The following is a 22,129-nucleotide window of genomic DNA, read 5'->3' on the forward strand; positions in this document are numbered from 1 at the left end:
AAACATTTTTGTAGAGATGGGTTCTCGCTATGTACTCCAGGTTTATCACAAACTGTTGGAGTCATGAAATCCTCCCACCTTGGCCTCCTGTGTAGCTGGGATTACAGGTGTCAGCAACCACTCCTGGCTTTCTCCTTATTTTCCCCCTTCTCTGTTATTGCTCCAGTTGATGCATCATGAGATGGAGGGGAGGACACTGAGCAATGGATCCAGAGATGGCAGCTGCCATCCTAGTGCTGCTGCTAACTAGCTGTCAACATTGGACATGTCACCCATTCTTTGCAAGTCTCTGTTTCTACAGCTGTACAATAAAAAGGCTCCTATCATGTCTAAAACCCTTTGATGTTTATGCCTCTATAATCTGATGCTTTTTCTCTGAATCTACTTGGAGCTAAGGAGATGGAATCAATGTAAATGTCCATCAATGATGATTGGATATAAACAATGTGCTATATATATATATATCACACATTGTGTGTATACACACACACCATGGAATACTACTCAGCCATAAAAAAGAATGGGCTCATGTCTTTTGCAGCAACATGGATGAAACTGGAGGACAGTTCATCCATGTTGCTGCAAAAGACATGTAAACAATGTACTCACATAACAGGAACTTTACCACAGCAAAGAAAACGTTCCCTAGTGAAATGATTCAGAAACAAAAGTAAAAAAGCTCATGTTCTCACTCACAAGTGAGAGGTATACAATGAGTACACACAGACAGAGTGGAATAATAGGCATTGAAGACTATTGAAGATGGGAGTGTGGGAAGCAGTGAAGGAGAAAATACTACTTATTGGGTACAATGTATATTATTTGGATGATGGGGGCAATGGGTACACTAAAAGTCCAGACTTCACGACACAATATATTCATGCAACACAACAGCACTTGTACTCCTAAATCCATAAAAATAAAAAATAAGCAAATGCTAATCTCTTCCACAAACACCCTCACAGACATACTCAGTAATAATGCTTTACTGGCTATCCGGGCATTCCTTAGCTCAGTCAAGTTGATGCATGAAATTAACCATCACAACATACAATGCAATATTATTCTTACAGTATTATTCTTGCAATATTCTTAACCTTACAAAATGAAGAAATCTTGCAATATGCAATAACACAGATGAACTTTAAAACATGTTGAGGCCAGGCCTGGTGGCTCACACCTGTAATCCCAGCACTTTGGGAGGCTGAGGTGGGTGGACCACTTGAGGCCAGGAGTTCAAGACCAGCCTGGTCAACATGGTGAAACCCCGTCTCTACTAACAACAACAACAAAAAGTGTGTGTGTGTGTGTGTGTGTGCATGTTTGTATTTAAAAGGCCTTCATGTTTTGTTGTTTTGTTTTTCTCTCCTAAGAACTTGTCTTTTTTTTTTTTTTTTGAGCAAAACTTTGGTTTTTTGGGGGGGTTCTGCCCAGAGTTGAGAAATCTAGTTAAAATATAGATAGTCCTTATCTAAATAAAATTGGTCTCCTTATGCAATCATATAATAGATTTGTGTAATTTTATGTTTAATTTGCTCAAAGAAAAATAAAAGGATCTCCCTCTAGCAACACCAGACCTTTTCTCTCTCTACCTTATGATGTAAATTTGCTGTTTGATTTTTACTTGAGTGGTTTCCTTTAACATGCAATTTTAAGGCTATTTAGCTGACAACCACCTAGGGCTATAAAACAGGTTATCAAGAATCTGAAAGTCTAAGATAGAAAAAGAAAAAAAGAATGGTCTTTATGGATCTATAAAATGTACTTCTATTTGCATACCTAATGCGTCTATGTATTTATGCGTTGTGTACACAATGTTTCACTACTAAAAATATATAAAAGAGCTCTAATTAATTGGCTTGAAGAAAAATAAAAGCACTTGAATACTTTATCAGGAAAAAAAGGACTAGTCAAATGCTTTTTCAAGTTGATATAACTTAAGTAAAACCTTTAATAAATAAGCTAGCTTTAAAATTATTGGTAAGTAATATTAGAAATTTCTTAAGAATTGTCAGCATGTATTGTTTGCATTTATTAATTAAGCAATGTCATACTTATCCCTGTCAAATACTATAAGGTGCCAAATTTTGGCATAGGGGTTAAAAACTAAAAACCCAGCCCAAAACAGAATGGTCTTTGCTTGTGTAATTTTTAATAAATAAGACATTGATATTGGTTTAATGAAAATAGCTACATCTTGAATTATTCAGTAAAATTACCCTAACTTCTAATCTTGTGGCTTTAGGCAGTCTAGTCCACAGGCAGTAAGGAGGTTTGTTTTGGGAAAGGGCTGTTATCATCTCTGTTTCAAAGCTAATCTATAAACTAAGTTCCTGCCAAAGTTAGTTTGACCTATGCCCAGGAATGAACAAGGACAGCTTGGAGGTTAAGAGCCAGATGGAGTCAGTTAGGTCAAATCTTTTTTCACTGTCTCAGTTATAATTTTGCAATGGCGGTTTCATAACTTTAAATCATAACTATCACAGTCTTCATAAATAATCTAGGTAAACAATTAAAATAAAATAATTAGGTAAATGTAATAGGATAAATACTTGGAAACAAATTGGCCATAATTTAGAATATAAAGTTATATTAAATTAAATAACAGATTTCATTATTTGGGTATTTTCCAATAAATATATATTATAGAAAAACATTCTTGCTGAAAAAAAGGTGAACATGTTTTGTCTAATTCAAAGCTTATCTAAAGGTTATATATAAAACAAGGTAAAAGGAACCAGAACACAAAAAGAGCTAGCACATTCGCATTCACAAATGTGTAATAACCAACACTGGATATCTCTGCTATGACTTCAATTTCCTTTAATTTCCCTATACTTTTCAGAAGACTAATTTTTATTTGAGACAGGGTCTCACTGTTTCCCAGGCTAGAATGCAGTGGCATGATCACAGCTCACTGCAGCCTCAACCTCCTGGGCTCAAGCAATCCTCCCACCCAAGTAGCTGAGACCAATGGCACAAGTCACTGTGTCTCTCTGGCCAATATTTAAAAATTTTTTTGTAAAGATGGGATCTTGCCATGTTGCCCAGGCTGGTCCTGAACTCCCGGGCTCATGATTCTCCCACTTTAGCCTCTCAAAGAGCTGGGATTACAGGTGTGAGCCAATGGACCCGGCTAACTAAATATTTTTCAAACAGTTTTCCTGAAGGTTCAAGGTTTCAAACATAAGTGCATACCACAGACCAAAGCAACTGGAATTAATTGTAACAATGCTTGTTACCTTGGTGTAAGCTCCTTATCCCTGTTAGTTTAGTAAATGTATGAACTTGGGATACACTTGAGTGCTGTCATAGGTAGGATACTTCTGTTGCAATTTTGGTTTTAACCTCTCCAATGAGATCCAGAAGGTCCATTATGTGTAATATTTGTGCTCTCCCTGAGGCAAGATATAAATGGTGCTCACCACAAAGCTACCATGTGGAAGGAGCCATTTCTCTCTTGCTCAGATCCAAGACCTCGACCCAACCTCCAAATCCAAATGCTTTGCTATGAACCACTCATCACAGCTTACCTAATATTTTCATTTATTTACAAGGTACCAAATTTGATGGAGAGGACTGTGTTCCATAGTGGTCCTAAACGTTCTGGGGAATCTGAAAACATTCACCTCTGGCATGTTAAGAGGCCACCATATTTGGAGAGTTCTTGGCACTGTAGAACAGTGCGATGGTTCATGATGGCGGGATTTGAAGAAGAGGTTTAGAAGGCTATGTTTAAATGACCTCTTCACTGATAATAGCGAATTATAGAAGGATTTTGTAAGAAAAAAAAAAACACATCTAGAAACATATATTGAAACTTTGATACTTAACACAGGATGAGCCTAAGACTTTTTCTTTCTCCTGTGAAGGATCACATTCAAGAACAATAAAGTCCCCGTGAGGATGAGGATAGTCTTTACATCCTCCCACTGCCTAAAGGATGCTGAAGTTTGAAGTCAATGGTTGGGTCACAGATTTCAGAGGGGGAGTGTTTTAAAGAAGCCAAGGTTCCCAGAGACTGCCTTAAGAATGACAGTGAGCTAAGAGAGTTCAGAGCTGCCTCTGACTGGAGCGTCAATTTTCCCTCCTTGGCCAACATCTGCTCTCCCATACAGTCTCTGTCCCAGTCCTACAGCTCCACCACCCTTTTATTTGCTGTGTCCCTCTATTTCCTTTCCTGTTAAACCAAGAGAAGTCCCTTTCCTTGCATGTCGGCAACAGAGTCACTCAGTCTGGCCTTAGAAGGAAATGATGGTGGATGTCTGGGACATGCAGGAAAGGAGCTCTGGGCAGAATTCAGTCTCCTGTGAGAGTTCTTTGAGGACCAGTACTGGAGACAATAATAAAGTGTTATTCTGCCCCCGAGGGCATCTCTGTGCCCAGAGTTTTTCCAGAGACCTCACAGGAAGCTTTGGTCACGACAGGTTTTCGATATTAGCATTTTCCAGGGTCCCCTGGATGAAACATCATAGAGCATTCCCATCTCATCTGACTTTCCAGCATTTGATAACCAGGGGTTATGTCATGGGGGAAATCAGGCAGGATGAAACCATGGGCAGCAGGTAGAAAAGGAGAGAAAATAAAATACACACAAGTTTGAGGAGTAGAGAAAGCAAGGGACTTGGGAATGGTGTGAAGTGCTTCCACACATTCAATACACATCAGCATCTGCGCTGTCAATATCAGAGGGCCTCTGGGATTTAACAACCAGATGACGAAACAAGACAAAGATAGCTCAAACCATCTTGGCTCAGCTGCTCCGTGGATGAGCATTTTCCAGGATCAGTGGATGGCCAGGCTATTGTTATTCTTACCTCCCACTGTAGCAAGCTAGTTAACCCTCTGTGTTAAAGGTATTCCATAGACATGGTAATCAGCCTGGGTATCTGTCATAGGAAGACAAGGATGGGAAGCCCTAACCTGTACACTGAGCTCCTTCCCCTGAACAAGCTGTCTCATAATTGCTGCTCCTTTTTCAGGGGTCATAAATTGGTACAGACAGTTGTGATGATCTATAAATAAAAAGATGTAGAAGAATTCTGTAAAAATTGCTTTGGTAATTAGATGACCAGCAGGTGACCTGCGTTGGTGAAAATGTAAACTAGTACAGCCACTATAAAAAACAGTATGGAGACTTCTCAAAAAACTAAAACTAGAACTGCCATATGATCCAGCAAGCCCACTACTGAGTATTTATCTAAAGGGAAATATATCAATGTGTCAAAGGAAGTCCTCCTATATTAGTCCGTTTTCTTACTGCTATAAGAAATATCTTTGTGAGGCTGAGGCAGGCAGAACACTTGAGGTCAGGAGTTTGAGACCAGCCTGGCCAACATGATGAAACCCCATCTCTACTAAAAATACAAAAATTAGTCAGGTGTGCTGGCATGTGCCTGTAATCCCAGCTGCTTGGGAGCCTGAGGCAGGAGAATTGCTTGAACCCAGGAGACGGAGGTTGCAGTGAGCCGAGATCATGCCATTGCACTCCAGCCTGGGTGAAGAAGTGAGACTCTGTCCCCCCCCGCAAAAAAAAGAAAGAAATATCTGAGACTGAGTACTTTATAAAGGAAAGAGGTTTAACTGGCTCACTGTTCCACATGGCTGAGGAGGTCTCAGGAAACTCACAATCATGGTGGAAGGTGATAGGGAAGGAGAGACCTTCTTTGCATGGCGACAGGAGAGAGAAGTGCAGAACGAAGTAGGGAGAAGCCCCTTATAAAACCATCAGATCTTGTGAGAACTCACTCACTACGATGAGAACAGCATGGGGGGACCACCCCCATGATCCAATCACCTCCCATGAGGTCCCTCTCCCAACATGTGGGGATTATAATTTGGATTACAATTCAAGATGAGATTTGCGGTGGGGACACAGCCAAACCATATCACCTGCACTCCCTTGTTTACTGCATCACTATTCACAATAGCAAAGCTATGGACCCAACCTAAGTGTCCATCACCAGATGAATGGATATAGGAAATGTGGTATATCTACATAATGGAATATTACTTGGCCTTTAAAAAAGCATGAAATCCTGTAATTTGCAGCAGCATGGATGGAACTAGAGGTCATTATGTTAAGTGAAATAAGCCAGGCACGGAAAGCCAAATACCACATGTTCCCAGTCATATGTGGAAACTAAAAAAGTTGATCTCACAGAGGTAGAGAGTAGAATGATAGATACCAGAGGCAAGGAAGGGTGTAGGGGGTGGGGGCAATGAAGAGATGGTTAATGGGTACAAAAATACAGTTATATGAAGGAATAAGTTCTAGTTCCATAGCAGAGTAGGGTGACTATAGTTAAAAACAATATATTGTATATTTCAAAATAGCTAGAAGAGAGGATTTGAAATGTTCCCAGCACACAGAAATGATAAACACTCAAGGTGAGGGATACCCCAAATACCCTGACTTAATCATTACACATTCTATGCATGTAACAAAATTTCACATGTACCCCATAAATATGTACAAACATAATGTACCAAAAAATAATTAAAACATCATTTTCCTAGGTTCAAAGTCCAGCTTGAGGAGGATGCAATATAAAATTTGCCCACAGTGATGTGATCATCACATCCTTGGTGAGTCTTCAGGGATCCAAGCCACAAGAACCCAGGGAAATATAAGTGGACCTGACATCTACAATCAGCCAAAAGGCACTTTAAGGAGAGCCCCCACGTGTTTGGGTGTCCACATCAGCTCACACCATGGTCCCTGATGGTGCCTAGCTCACGCTCTCCATGCTTCTACCCAATGGAACCAGCCTTCCCAATCCCAGGGTCTCCAGACCTGGGCTGTCTGCAGCAAAAGCAGATACATTTTTCTCATGCTCCTGTTCAAGGTGGGAAACTGCTCACCCGCTGTATCTACCAAATTGGTGTAAGTAAAGGTGAAAACAAATTTTAATGGAAACCTTGCCAGCCTCTTCCCCTTGGCTAAAACATATCAGAGGCAAACTAAGGTACCAGAATACCCAAATTGCAACAGAATAAAATGTATGTCACTCTGCCTTCTCCAAACCCATGTTCCATTTCTCAAGGTGGTTAAAAAAAAATAAAGGGGATAAAGTCCTATAAGTGTCTTTTGCTAACACTAATGCACTGTATAAAGGTTTCACTAACCCTAATGCAGTGTATACACGCACCATCCCTCCCTCCTCACTCATGCACCTGCAGGTGGTGCCTGGTTTTGGGGACCACTCCATTTCCCAGAGCTTCTGTTTCATTCTGCTTCTACCAAACTCCTGGCCCCTGGGCTCTGGGTCTTAATCTGTTACCCCAGATGTGGTCCTTAGGTTTTCCTAAGAATTTCCACTTACCCTCACTGTTGCTCTTTGCCATAGGATCCCAATACCCTAACAGGACAACCAGAAAGCAAAAGCTGACAATTACCCTCTGTCTACTCAAGACACATGTGGCCAGTTGAAAATGTTTACAGAAAAAAACAAAATTAAAGTTATAGGCTATGAAAAGGGCAGTCAGCTTTCATTGCTAATTGTCACAGGTGAGTGGCGACTCTCTGTGGTTGGTGGTGCAGGAATAAAAAGAATTTACCAAGACAGTTGTAGGTTAAAAAAAAAAAAGCCGATTTATTAGAGAGAGTATGAAAATATGTTGCAAGGGTGCAACAGGCAGATCAGTGAGAGAAGAGCTGACTGCAAAGAGACAAAGGCTTCCTGGGGATTTTATAGGATGGCACTTGTGCTGTGTGCTGAAGAGGGCTTTGTGCAGTACCGATAATGCCAAGGTTGCAGTGAGATAACTTGCAATTTTCTATCAGCCAAGGGTCTGGTGATAGCTGGGTGCAGGCAGACTGTGAGTTATTTGCACAGGAGGGCTACGTGCTCTGGAGCATGAAGAAAAGGAGACTTATAAGTTACCTGCCTTCTCTTTCTACTTTCCCTCCTTCCCCCTAGCCTGACCTCCCTCCCTAATTAGGACTCCACACTAATTAAGATGTGGAAAGCCAAAGGGACCAGTGAATACACATTGACAAGGTGAAGACGCCACGAAGCCTTGAACTCAGAGTTTCTTTTTAAATTATGACAAAATTCACATAACATCAACTTCACCATTTAAACCACTTTAAGTGTTTTAGTACACTTAAAGTGTTTAGTGGATTTAGTACATCCACTATGTTGTACAACCGTCACGTGTATCTCATTCCAGAATGTTTTCATCACCCCTAAATGGAGATCCCTGTGCCTGTCAGTGGTCACTCCTCATTCCTCTCTCCCAGCTCCTGAGAACCACTAATTTGCCTTCTCTCTCTATGGATCTGTCTATTCTGGACATTTCATATGAACAGAATCATGCACCATGTCTGGGTTGCTTTCACTTTAGGGAAATCATGAATAATGCAGCTATGAGCATTCACGCCTGTTTTCAATTCTTTTGGGTACATACCTAGGAGTGGAATGGCTGGGTCATATGGAAAGTCTAGGTTTAAATTATGAAGGAACTACCAGACTGTTTTCTAGAGTGGTTGAACCACTTCACATTCCCAACAGTGATTTATGAGGCTTCCAATTAAAATCATGGCCTTTTAAGATCCATCAAAAAGCTAAGGATGGACCTGGTAGTGGCTCATGTCCGTAATCCCAGCACTTTGGGAGGCCAAAGCAAGAGGATTGCTTGAGACCAGGAGTTTGAGACTAGCCTGGGCAACATAGAAAGACCCCATTTCTACAAATAAATAAATAAATAAATAAGCCAGGCATGGTGGCACATGCCTGTAGTCCCAGGTACTCAGAAGGCTGAGGTTGGAGAATCTCTTGAGCCCAGGGGTTCAAGGCTGCAGTGAACCATGATCATACCAGTGCACTGCAGCCTGGGCAACAGAGTAAAACCCTGTGCCCCCACGTCCCCCGGCCCCCCCCCTAAAAAAGGCTGAAGATGCAGAAAAAACATACATGAACCAGAATCCAGGATGTGATGAACCTTCCTACAAAGAAGAAACCTTCAGTTGCTTTCACCCCTGGTAGCAGGAGTGGGGAGAAGAGGAAGAATCCAGCTGACATTGAAAGGAGTTTTTAATGTCACTTCTGGGCGACATTAAAAACTGGGTGTAGGCAGGCTGGCACGGCAGATCAGCCTCCGGCCAGACAGCCCACCTGCAGCCAACCCTTCAATGCACTCCTGCAGTCTTCATGAAGCCCCCTGGGGAATTGTACACCACACAGTGCAAAAACAAACTCAGAGTGAGGCAGTGCAGGGAAGCTCAGACACACTCCTCCAAGGCACTCTGAATCTTTCCCATGGGCAGCCACACACCTATCCCTGTCCCCCACCTAGGATGGGAATTTGGAATGACCAAATCCAGGGCAAGACAGAAAACAAAGGGGACTCTTCAAAAACCCAACAAGTGAGCAGCCAGGCTGTAACCAGAGCATGACTTAGAGTCTCACCAGTGCTCAGATCCTAAGCGCTGCTAAAGGGAAAGTGTGGATCCCCTCTCAAAGCATCTGAAGCCAAGGGGATGAGCAGAATCTAATTAAAACCAAACAAATGACATTCACGCTGACACAGCAGCTTACCAAGGGGCCACACAGATGAAGTGTGTGATGTTTTCTAGGCGAAAATATGACTGACTCGGTCTCCACTATTTTTTACAACCAATGTCTATTATGCATGCATATTTATGTTTGCGTATATGACATGTGAAATAGCAGGAGGTATGCAAATGTTAGATATTTCATCTATATCCTTTAAGACATGCATAGGAAATCCATAAAAGAATCTAGCAGGAAAGGCAAACAGCATATGTTAAGAGATGGGAATTTCAGGGGCAAGATGAAAATACGAAAGAAGAAACAAACAGAAATGCCAGCTATCAAACAAAATAGATATAACATCAGAAATAAGAAGTTCATGTCATGGGCAAAGAAAAGAATCAGAGAACTTGAAGACAGGTCAAGAAAATTATCCAAATTAAAATGAATTAAAATGTAAAGAGTAAAAGGTAAAATGAAGCAACTATTTCTATTCATCAAAAGATACATTTAAGAATGTGAATAGGCTTCAGGCAATAGAAGCAAAAATAGACAAGTGGGACTACGTCAAACTAAAAAGCTTCTGTGCAGCAAAGGAAATAACGAAGTGAAAAGGCAACCTATGGAATGGGAGAAAATATTTCCAAACAATATACTGATAACCATATATCCAAAATATATAATGAACTCCCAAACTCAATAACAAAACTACAAATAACCCAATTAAAAAATGGGCAAAGGACTTCACTAGACATTTCTCCGAAGAACACATACAAACGCCAAGAAGCGCATGAAAATATGCTCAACATCACAAATCATCAGGAAAATGCAACTCAAACCCACACACAACGAGATATCACTCCACAACTGTCAGAACAGCTGCTCTTAGAAAAACAAACAACAAGAGACAAGTGTTAGTGAGGATGTGGAGAATTTCTTTGCACACTGTTGGTGGAAATGCAAAAAGGTGCTGTTGCTGTGAAAAACAGTATGGAAGTTCTTTGACAAATTAAAAAATGGAACTACCTTGTGATCTAGCAATCCCACTCCTGGAAATATACCCAACGGCCCTGAAATCTCAAAGACATATCACACTCCTCTCTTCACTGCAGTACTATTCACCATAGCCAAGATATGGAAGCAACCTAAATGCTCATCAACAGATAAATGGATTTAAAAACAACAACAACAAAAACATGGTCTATACATACGATGGAATACTACACAGCCTTAAAAGGAAGGAAATTCTACAATATGTAACAGCATAGATGAACCTTGAGAACCTTACGTTAAGTGAAATAAGCCAGGTAGAGAAAGACAAATTCTGTATTATTCCACTTATATGAGGTATCTAAAGTAGCTAAATTCATAAGACTGAAAAGCAGAGTGGTGGTTTCCAGGGGATAGGGGAAAGGAAAATGGGGAGTTATGTGTCAGCAGGCATAAAACTTCAGGTAAGCAAGATGGATTAGCTCCAGAGACCTGCAGTCAAACATTGTACCAGCAGTCAACAATACTGTATTGCACACTTAAAATTTTAAGAGGTTAGATCTCATAGTATTCTTATCACTATCAAATAAAAATTTTTAAAAACATATTGCATGGAACAATGACAATGGCAAATACTAAGGTCACTGTTCATTATTTCACATTTTTATGTCTATTCTAAGACTTCTGCTTGGAAACTTTGCCTAATAATATATGCTTTCCTTAATAACTATGTGCTCGGAAACTTTCCTTAATAATACAAACATCCATGTTTTTTATTCCAAACTCTCAAACCAGCATATTGTCTCATCAGATAGCAAAATAAAGCTTGCTTTTATTAAAAAAAATAATAATAATAAATAAAAGACGATTTGAACAAGGCCAATAGAGTAATTAGAACCAAACAATGGCTATAGAAAGGTTTTAATTTACTTTTTGGGAAATGATTGGTTCTTTTAGATGCTTCTAATTTATCATCAAGTGAAGAGAGTGGGACTATTAAGAGGATACATGAGATAACTTAAAACAATTCAAAGTAACATTCAATTTCTTAAAAATTAGGAAAAAAGGAATATAGATAAGCAGCATAGACCAGGGAAACTTATTTGTAAGACAACTATTTTTTAAATATCCAGAATATGTAAAGAACAAATCAATGATAAAAAAAGGAATGAAACAATACGATGGGTAAAACAATTGAATATGCACTTTATACAAGAAGATATACAAAAGGCTAATAAGCAAATAAATAGGTATTCAGCCTGATTAGTAATCAGAGAAGTGAAAATTACCACCATGAGATACCATTTTACAACCCCTACGGTGGCTAAAATAAAAACAAAACGAAACAACAAAAAATGGAAAATACCAAATGCTAGTGAAGATGCAGAACAAGTGGAACTGTTTTTTTTCTTGAGACGGGGTCACGCTCTGTCACCCAGGCTGGAGCGCAGTCGCACGAACAAAGTTCACTGCAGCACTGACCTCCTGGGTTGAAGCAATCCTCCCAAATAGTTAGGACTAGAGACAAATTAGCCACTACTCTGGCTAATTTTTTCATTTTTGTAGAAATCAGGTCTTACCATGTTGCCGAGGCTGGTCTCAAACTCCTGGGCTCAAGCAATCCTTCCACCTCAGCCTCTCAAAGTGCTGGAATTGCAGGCATGAGCCACCGTACCTGGCCCCTAGAACTCTTATATATTACTTGTTGAAGTGTAAACTCATGCAAACGTTTTAGAGAAAAGTTTGGCCATTTCCTATACAATTGAATAGACATGTATCTTACTGTCAAGCAATTACACTACTCAATGTTTAAACAAGAGAAATAAAACTATCTATCCACCCAAAGCCTTAGTCACAATAACCAAAAACTGGAGACAATCCAAATAGCTATCAACAGAAGAATGCATAAACAAACTCTGGAACATCAATCTAACATAAGACTACTTAGCCATGAAAATAAACGAACCACTGATACATGCAACAACAAATAAGAATCTCACACACATTATGTTGAGTGAAAGAGGTGAGACCCCAAAGAATCCATATAGCCTGAATCCATTCATATGTAGTCCAAGAAAAGGCAAAAATTATCTATGGTGATAGAACTCTGAAAAGTGTTTGTCTCTGGCTGGGGTATTGATTAGAGAGGAGCAACAGGAACGTTCTGAGATGATAATGGGCATGCGCTACATATTTTGTTTGGGACAGTGATTATATGTGTGTATAAAATTATCAAAACTTATCAAACAGAACATTTAAGATCTGTGCATTTTACTGTAGGAAAATTATATCTCATAAAAATATACTAAAAATAAGAAAAAGAAGAGAATTGGCTTTGTTATCTATAAAATGAAGTCATGGGCTACAGCCAAGATTCTCCTCTAGCTTTTACATTCTGGGATGCATCTAGGACTTCATGGTGACAGAGCTTGTTTCCTTAAAAAGATAATAAATATGAAACACTTTAGAAATATGCAGAAAGAAGTTAACATAGAGGACCTGAGATTGCTCTCCTTAGAAAGGCCTGCTTGTAATGTGTGCTCTCGGCTGGCAATTGGGAATTAGATTTGGGGAGGGTTCTCACCTTCCCAGAATTAATAAGAATGATGCACTCTGCCTGAAATGCTTGTACAAACAACATAGTTTATGCTGAACACCTGCTTTCTGTCTGGGAGTCTGCAAATTTGGTAGTACTAGGCAAAGGGCACTAATATGAATAGCTCCCAATAAAAAACCTGGGTGCTGAGTCTCTAACCAGCTTCCCTTGTAGGCAACACTTCACATGTGTTGACAGCTCACTGCTGGAGGAGTTAAGTATGTCCCGTGTGACTCCTTTCAGAGACATACCTGGAAGCTGATGCCTGGATTCTGCCAGACTTTACCCCATGCGCTGTTTCCCTTTGTTCAATGTGTTCTGTATTTTTTTGTTGAAATACATCTTAGCCATGAGCCCCACTATGCACTGAGCCTGTTAGTCCTCCTGGTGAATCTCTGAACCTGGGAACCTCCAGCACAAGAAACATCAGACCATTCTGGCTTCAGGGTTCTCACTGTCTCCTCCCACACGTTTTCTATTATTGAATCCGAGCTACATTCAGTCCAGTGAGCCAAAATGCATTTATATAAAGGTTGATTCATAGCTGGGAGTCACATTAACCAGAGGATATGAACACAAGGACAATTGCTGTCATCTCGCCTCCTGGAACAGTTCTAGACCTCAGCCTACTGTTTTAAAGTTTCGACGGCTTTCCAATGAGGACCCCAGCTGTTCTTATACCTTAGCCAGAGGCTTTGAAAGACATCTTCCATAGCCCACTGGTGAAACTGCAAGTGCCATGCAGAGAAAATTACAGGGAAGAGAGAATTCAGCCAAGGAAGACAGAAAGAGCAAAATAAAGTTGGAAGCAAGAGAAATGTTCCACCAAGTAGGAAACATCAACCTTCAAATGGGGAAGGCTTTGAGAACCACAGACAGTTAGACCCAGAAGGTTCTATGAGACCTCATGGGTGGTGAATACCCTCATTTTACAGATTGTCTTAGTCTATTTGAGCTGCTATCATGGAATACAACAGATTAGGTGGCTTATAAGCAACAGAAATTAATTGTCACAGCTCTGCAGGCTGGAAGTCCAAGACCAAGGTATTGCAGAATCTGTGTTGGTGAGGACCTGCTTCCTGTTTCATAGACAGGAAGTGCCTTCTCCCCATGTTTTCATATGGTATAAGGAGTGAGGGAGCTCTCTGGGGTCTCTTTTATGTGGGTACTAATCCCATTTTTGAGGACAACCCCCTCATGATTAATCACGTTCCAAAGGCCCCTCATCCAAATACCATCATCTCGAGGGTTAGAATTTAAATATATGAATTTGGGGGTGGGGGGGAATAAACAGTCAGTCCATTGCACAAGTGAAGGGACTGAAGTCCAGGGAGGTTAAATGCTTGACTCTAATGACAGCCATAAAATTGGTATGAGGAGGGACTAACCCTACCCCTGTGCTTAGTGCTACTGGTTGATGAATTATCTAGTGCTTTGAAACCATTACATTTTAATTCCTGATCAAGTCAGAATTTGGCTAGTATAAAATAATGTCCAGGACACCTACTTTTCTCACTGAAGAACTGAGAGGTTTTTTGTTTTTTTATTGTTTGTTTGTTTTGTTTTTTGTTTTTTTTTTTTTTTTTTTTGTTTTTTTTTTTTTTTTGAGACAGAGTCTGGCTCTGTCACCCAGGCTGGAGTGCAGTGGCGCGATCTCAGCTCACTGCAACCTCCACCTCCCGGTCATTCTCCTGCCTCAGCCTCCCGAGTAGCTGGGACTACAGGTGCCCGTCACCACGCCCGGCTAATTTTTTGTATTTTTTAGTAGAGACGGTGCTTCACCGTGTTAGCCAGGATGGTCTCGATCTCCTGACCTCGTGATCCACCCGCCTCGGCCTCCCAAAGTGCTGGGATTACAGGCGTGAGCCACCGTGCCCAGTGAAGAACTGAGAGCTTTAAGTGAAAAGATCAGATCATAAAGTCAGCTTGTCCCCCTTTCAAATATTGACTTTATTACTCCAAGCTTCCATGTCCCATTATCTCCATTTTTAAAACAGATGAAGTGCACCCAACTTCCAAGGCAGATGGGAGGTGTCCAGTGAATGATATTCCACTCTTTTCCTTTCTCCTTCTCTTTCAACTAACTCTCGCCGATGCCTCTCCTTGGGTCACAGTGATGTTTCATGTCTCAGAATATTTCCATGATGACGAAAGTGAAAAAAAAAAAAATGAATGTCTATGTAGTCTATGTCTTCTGCTGGTTTCCATAAACTTAAAAAAATACATCTAATTCACTCTTGGCTTTAGTTCATGACTGAGTCCTCAAAAGCAAATGCAACAAAAACAAAATTAGGCAAACAGGACTTAAACTAAAAAGCTTCTGCACAGCAAAAGAAACAATCAACAGAGTAAATAGACAACCTACAGAATGGAAAAAAATTTGCAAACTATGCATCTGACAAAGGGCTAATATCTAGAATCTACGAGGTACTCAAACAACTCAATAAGAAAAAAAAACAAAAAACAAATAATCCCATTAAAAAGGGGGCAAATGACGCAAACATTTTCCAAAAGAAGACATATAAGCACCCAAGAAACATATGAAAAAAAGTGTGCAAGACCACTAATCATCAGAGAAATGCAAATTAAAACCACAATGAGGTACCATCTTACACCATCAGAATGGCTATATTAAAAAGTCTAAAAACAACAGATGTTGTTAAGAATGCAGAGAAAATGGAACACTTGTACACTGTTGGTGGGAATGTAAATTAATATAACCTCTATGGAAGACAATATGGAGATTTCTCAAAGAATTGAATAGAACTACCATTTGACCCAGCAATCCCACTACTGGGTATGTACCCAAAGGGAAAGACATCATTGTATTAAAAAGATACCTGCACTTGTACATTTATCTCAGCACTAGTCACAATACCAAAGATATGGAATCAACCTAAGTGTCCATCAACAGAGGATTGGATTTAAAAAAAAAGTGGTATATATATTCCATGGAATACTTCTCAGTCATATAAAAGAATGAATTCATGTCGTTTGCAACAAAATGGAGGGAACTAAAGGTCATTATCATTACTGAAATAACTCAGAAAGTCAAATACTACATATTGTCACTTATAAGTGGTTGCTAAACAATGGACAGACATGGATATACAAACTGGAATAACAGACACTGGAGACCATAAAAGGTGGGCGGTGAGATAGGAGCGAGGGTGAGATAGGAGCGAGGGTACAAAGTTCACTATTTGGATGATGGATACACTAAAAGTCCAGACTACTGCTACACAATATATCTCTGTAACAAAATTATACTTACATCCCCTAAATATATAAAAATAAATCAATGCCTAAAAAGCAATAGGAAAAAAATACAGATAATGAATGCTATCTCTTAGACATAAATTCCTATAGGGCCATCTAATATTAATTGAATATTTAGGGCAGTAGTCTCTGTTCTGAGATGGAAAGCATTGCAAAAATCTAGATAGAACAAAAAACTTAATGATGATAGTTGCCTTTAGTTTAAACACAATTTTGAAAAAGGCGGAAAACTTTTTTTGTTGTTGTTGCAGCTGAGGGCATCCTTTCTCACAAATAGCTCTGTTTTTGTGCTCAATCCCACTGCGGAGGGGTTCTAATTGAAGACTGTCTTTTATAAAGCAGAGATGCCCTTGACACAGATTTCCATATGTTAAGTTTGCTTAGGTTTCAAGCCTATTGTTACTTGCAGACAGACAGTTATGACAACAGTAAACCAACAAGATCCAAATTCAAACAACATGATTACACAATTCTACTTAATTAGCCAATGACAATTCCTTGTTTATTAAAATGGTTCTTGCCTTGGTCTGTTTGGCTATCATGCCAAAGTACGATAGACTAAGTGGCTTATAAACAACAGAAACATATTGCTCACAGCCCTGGAACAATAAATTTGTTCTTGGAAGTGCAAGAACAAGGCACCAAGAGATCCAGTATTTAGTGAGGACTTGCTTCCTGGTTCGTAGATGGTGCCTTCCTGATGTGTCCTCACATGGTGGAAGAAGCAAGGGGACTCTCTGGGGCCTCTTTTATAATCACTATGGGAAACCAGTCCCATTCATGAGTTTCCACCTTCATAACCTCTTCACCTCCCAAAAGCCCCACCTCCAAATACCATCATCTTAGGGGTTGGGGTTTCAACATACGAATTTTGGGGAGTCAGAAACAGTCAGTCTATAACAGTGCTTATGCAAATGCAAACAAATTTATGCCCAATATAGCCAGAGAGTATGCTGCGTATATTAGGAGAATGTCCACAGATAAACATTTACTGCCTAGGGGGGCATGTGGTGTGATGTCACTTTATAAACAACCATGTCATTTTTAAATAAACAAAGAAGGTATTAATTATCTTTGTTTTAGTTAGACTAGTTAATGCAAAATTTCTCTGACATAAGATTCCTGAATTCATATTCCTAAAGATGGTTCGTGTGCACCTAGGAAGCTAAACAGTGATCTTTTGGTGCCATCTTGAGCTCTCTGGGAACAACGTTGGCCTCCTGTGTTTTGAGGTAATGCTACCAGACTTCCTCCTTCCAGTAATATCAGCAGTGGAATGAATAGCCATTCTAGCTTAGAATTTGAAAATCATGTGTTACAGCATCTACAAGTTTTAACTAGCTAAACAAATGCTCCACAAGAGTGCTGACTAAAGTGTTGTACCGAATCGGAGAGGTTATTGAGCCTGTGCTATATAGCTCTGCACTATTCCATAATTTACATCAATGATTTGTATGAATCGACTGTCAGAATATTTACCCAACATGGGGAAGACGGCACGTGCATCAGAAGAGAACACAGATTCAGAAAAGACCTTGAGAAGTGGAACAAAAGATGGAAACTAACAAAATTAAATGCAATGGGGAAAACGCATAATCTTCTTATTTAAGAAACGTAATCAATGGCACAAAGATGCCAATATTTAGATGTGACCTACTTGCAGCTCCTGTGAAGAAGACTTTAAACAACTACAAAGCGAGTTTAGTCAGCTGGGGAAGGGAATGACTGAGAAGCCTGAAGTTAATACTAGTTTGGTGTACATTACAAAGAAGAAGATGCTTTTGGGACAAGGAAGATGAGTTCCACTCAGCTGTTTACACAAAGTCAGACCAGAGTTGGAATATTTTTCAGTGCAGATCACTGTGATTTAAGAGGGATGGAGACTCAGTGGTATATCAAAGGAGAGCGATCAGGATGCTTAAGGGTATAAAAACCATCTGACGGCCGGGCACAGTGGCTCATGCCTGTAATCCCAGCACTTTGGGAGGCCAAGGTGGGCTGATCACGAGGTCAGGAGATCGACACCATCCTGGCTAACATAGTGAAACCCCGTCTCTGTTAAAAATACAAAAAAGTAGCCGGGTGTGGTGGCGGGCGCCTGTCGTCCCAACTACTCAGGAGGCTGAGGCAGGAGAATGGCGTGAACCCGGGAGGTGAAGCTTGCAGTAAGCCGAGATCGCGCCACTGCATTCCAGCCTGGGTGACACAGCGAGACTCCGTCTCAAATAAAGAGAAAAATCTGACATCCAGGATTTCTTAGGAATTGGTAACATTTCACACAGAGCAGAAAATGGCATTTGAGCTGCACTAAAGTGTGTTCGAATGGTGCTCTGTAAAAGAGAGAAAGGATTTAGCCATTGTCTCAGAAGCCACAGCTGGGACAGTGTCCAGAACAGAACCAGGAACTTACGAGTGCTGCCAGACCACGAAATGATCAGCCTCTCAAAGTCCCTTCCTCCCATGCGGGAATTGGGTGGAGGGTGAAAAGTCGTATCTGTCGGGGATATTGCAGAAGGGACTTGTTTATGGAAAATTAGGAAATTTAAACAAAGTGGTTCCCACCATCTTTCTCAACCAGAAGATTCTGACAGCCCATAGACAAACTCGTCATCTGAGATACACAGAAGTGGAAACAAAAAAATAAAAGCACACCAATGGAGACAGAAACCCAACAAAACAAGCATTCTTTCCCTCTCTGCAACACACATGCACAATGCTCTTCCTCGCTCCACCTTTTAGACAGTGAGTGACATCTCCTGATGCAATAAACTTGATAGGAAGATGATAATTAACAAATAATTTGGCAACAAAATTTAATTATAGGTCATTTACATGTTTTGAAACAGTCACAAAAGCGATTTGCATGTCACTAATTAGCCCCATTTATAACCTCTCCTAAAATGTTCCCTTGCTAAGCCTCACAGAAAATCATTATAATCAATGGAAATTACCAAGCAACAACAGATTTAAGAAACAAGAACAAGACAACACATGTTGGGAGAATATGCAACACAAGCAGGTAGCTGCTGTGAACATCCCAACTAGTATGTTTCATGGTTAAAAGCTCCCAGCCTGGCCAGGGGAATAGACACTTACCTTAAAGGCATCTCCAGCTTGAGATCCTATTGTTGGGGAAGTGAGCTGTGATGGAGGAGATTGCAACCTCATTCGTTCATCCTCTGTTCATGGTTTCTGCACCAGTGGGAGTTTAATAAGCATATTCCCATGAGAAACCTCTGCTTTGAAGCAGGCCAATCCTACTCAATCACTGCAACCTCACTACAGCTGGGTCCCGTCAGCTGCTGGAGGCTTGGCCAACAGCACTGTGCTTGGGCAGATAATGTGAGGCGGAGACACTCTGCCTAGTTGCTGCATTCTTTTGGGAGTTTCAGGTGATCCTGGTAAACTGGATTCTTCAGAAGGGGCAACTTCTCCCCCTCGGTATGATTTGTGTCAAAGATAAATGCAGACATAATCTGATACCCAAGCGGTTTATGCTAGCAGCAGTGATATGAAAACTTACAGCAGGAACAGGCCAGTGACATGGGCCATAGAGAACGAGATGGTCAGATAAGAGACTGAATGGGAGTTCAAGGGATTTTTCCCCGTCTCTTATACCTGTATTCAGTCTGGGTCAGTGACCAGGCATTTCTTTCCTAAAGGAAGTTTAAGCTATTCTTATAAGAGTGAGCTTTATTTTAAGGTATTTAAAAGCTGCACCTGTGCTGAGGTGGTTTTATGTTTTAGAAAGCCCCTTGGGGCCAGGTTTGCTAACTGCAGAGCCAGGTTGCATCATACTGCTAAGTGACAAGTGGTGTCAGCCTGAGAGACCCTCAAGTGAGGTTTTCGCAATCATTGATCTTATAACCACAACATATCTCTTATTATATGCTATTCCAGCCTAAGTAAGCATTTTCTTGGTGGACTCCTTGAATATTTTCTCCCTTCCATTTCAGCAACCATGACAAAACAGAAAAAGAGGTTGCTAAGTTGAAATACCACTGACATTGTCGCATTTCACCCGAACCCTTTGATCTTAGAAAACAGCAAAGGTTAAGAAATCCCTTGACAAAGATTCTTTGCTTGACCAAATATAACCCAGTCTCCTGAATCTTGTTCTAAGATTATCTGTGTACTTCTTTGTAAAATCCAGTTTTTGCAAGAAGCCCTCACCCTCAATATCTGATCACACATGATATCAGATCATTCTCTATAGGGTTCCTCAACCTCCACCTGCCCTCAGGCAATGTCTATATGCCTAGCATTACATAGATGTTAAAAGTTAAGCACATAGATTAGTGATGCATACATAGGCATCATTTTACAAGGTCAGCAATCCTATAGGAAAAGCAAAATTGCAGTCTACATATCTATGTGACTAAGGATTTTTAAAAAAGCCAACTTTTCAGATTTCCTTGAAGGGCATACGATGAAGAATGGAGGAAAAAAGAAACACAAAAACAGAAAAAGTATTTGGCTTATCTCAGGAATCTGACTGCATCAAGTATAAAGGTTCCTTAGAACATATGAATGCAAAGTTAAAATTTTCCTTAGCAATTAAAAATGCTGTGCGCTAATACCCTGCTTTCTAATGTGACTCAATTCAACAACGTGGGGAATGTTTACTACATTTCCAGCTTGATGTCAAGCAATGGGGAATACAAGTTCCAGTTCTGCAAAAATTCATCAACTCCCTTCTTAGTTCAAGAGAGAGGCTGAGAAATGAGAGGAATAAGACACAAAACAGTCCCAAACTTCCATGATCTGAGAGTGGGAAAAGGCCAGATTATTACCCATCAGGCACACTCTCTAAGGCCTTTTTAGGGGCTCACAAAATGTTTTAATTTGTGTTATAATCAGAAGAAAAGAAAATGAACATTGGGGATTGAAGATCATATTGGTATTTGCACCAATATAGTTGTAAAATACAAATGTTGATATGTTTTATGTTTTTACATAATATATTTTTATATTAAAACATATTTAATATGTTTTGCCTTCATGGCCCATGAAAGTCTTACTGGGCCCTGGGGAAGCGACCTTAGCCTGGTGAAGCAGTGGCTTTGCTCTACAAACACCTGGGGCAGAAATTTGATTTGAAAAATATTGTTCTCTCTTCTCTCTTTCAACCAGATTCCTTAGGAAAACCAAACTAGAGTCAAAACAAACCCCCGAAGCAGTAAGAGGTTGGATGAGATGGGCATACTATTGGGACTAGAACTGGCTCTCATACGCCCGAGCAATTTTAACAAAAAAGCAAGAAGTTTCCATTGAGAGGCTGCTGGCGAGTGCATGGCCATAGGGAGCTGACACGCTCAGGAGGGAAGGTGTGGATCATGTGGAGGCCTCTAAAAGCTAAAGCCCTGTTACCTTCTCTTTAGTGCCCAGAGAATGTGGTATGTGATGCAAATGCTTAAAACCTCTTATATCATAGCTGTCTGACCTCTGGGGACCTTCAACTTTCTTCTAGGCCCATCTGTGCACTTGCTTGTAAAATCCAGTTTTAGCAAGAAGCCTGTTAACTCAATTTAGCAAGAACACCCTACCGCCCCCGCACCCCCCCGCATCTGTTCAACCTCAGTATCTGATCAGGCTCCTCAGCCTCCACCACCCTCAGGGGATGTGTGGTCACCTGGTCAGCCTTCTGCTAGAATCCTGTTAGGTCGGTTGAGCAAGAATCCCGCTGGCCCTTGGTGTTTCCTCTTAGTAGTTTTCCATCCACTGATGGGCACCCTACCCCGTGGCTATGAGTCCCCACTTTCCCATG

The 22,129-nt window shown here is 40.4% G+C and overlaps 1 protein-coding gene across 2 annotated transcripts in view; it reads right to left on the reverse strand.

The window, feature by feature from the left end:
* Positions 1–22,129, reverse strand: part of STS (steroid sulfatase (microsomal), isozyme S) — a 206,672-nt gene that overhangs the window by 115,601 nt on the left and 68,942 nt on the right. The window contains exon 1 of one of the 2 annotated variants that reach the window (XM_011974180.1): positions 19,459–19,817. The exons of the other annotated variant lie outside the window; for it this stretch is intronic. Coding sequence (XP_011829570.1) covers positions 19,459–19,469 — 11 coding nt within the window. The 5' untranslated portion in view covers positions 19,470–19,817. Of the gene's footprint in view, positions 1–19,458; positions 19,818–22,129 lie in introns of those variants that run through there. 2 annotated transcript variants of the gene reach the window in all.

The sequence above is a fragment of the Mandrillus leucophaeus genome, unplaced genomic scaffold (genome assembly GCF_000951045.1).
Source record: "Mandrillus leucophaeus isolate KB7577 unplaced genomic scaffold, Mleu.le_1.0 Scaffold1008, whole genome shotgun sequence".
Classification (NCBI taxonomy): Eukaryota; Metazoa; Chordata; class Mammalia; order Primates; family Cercopithecidae; genus Mandrillus; species Mandrillus leucophaeus.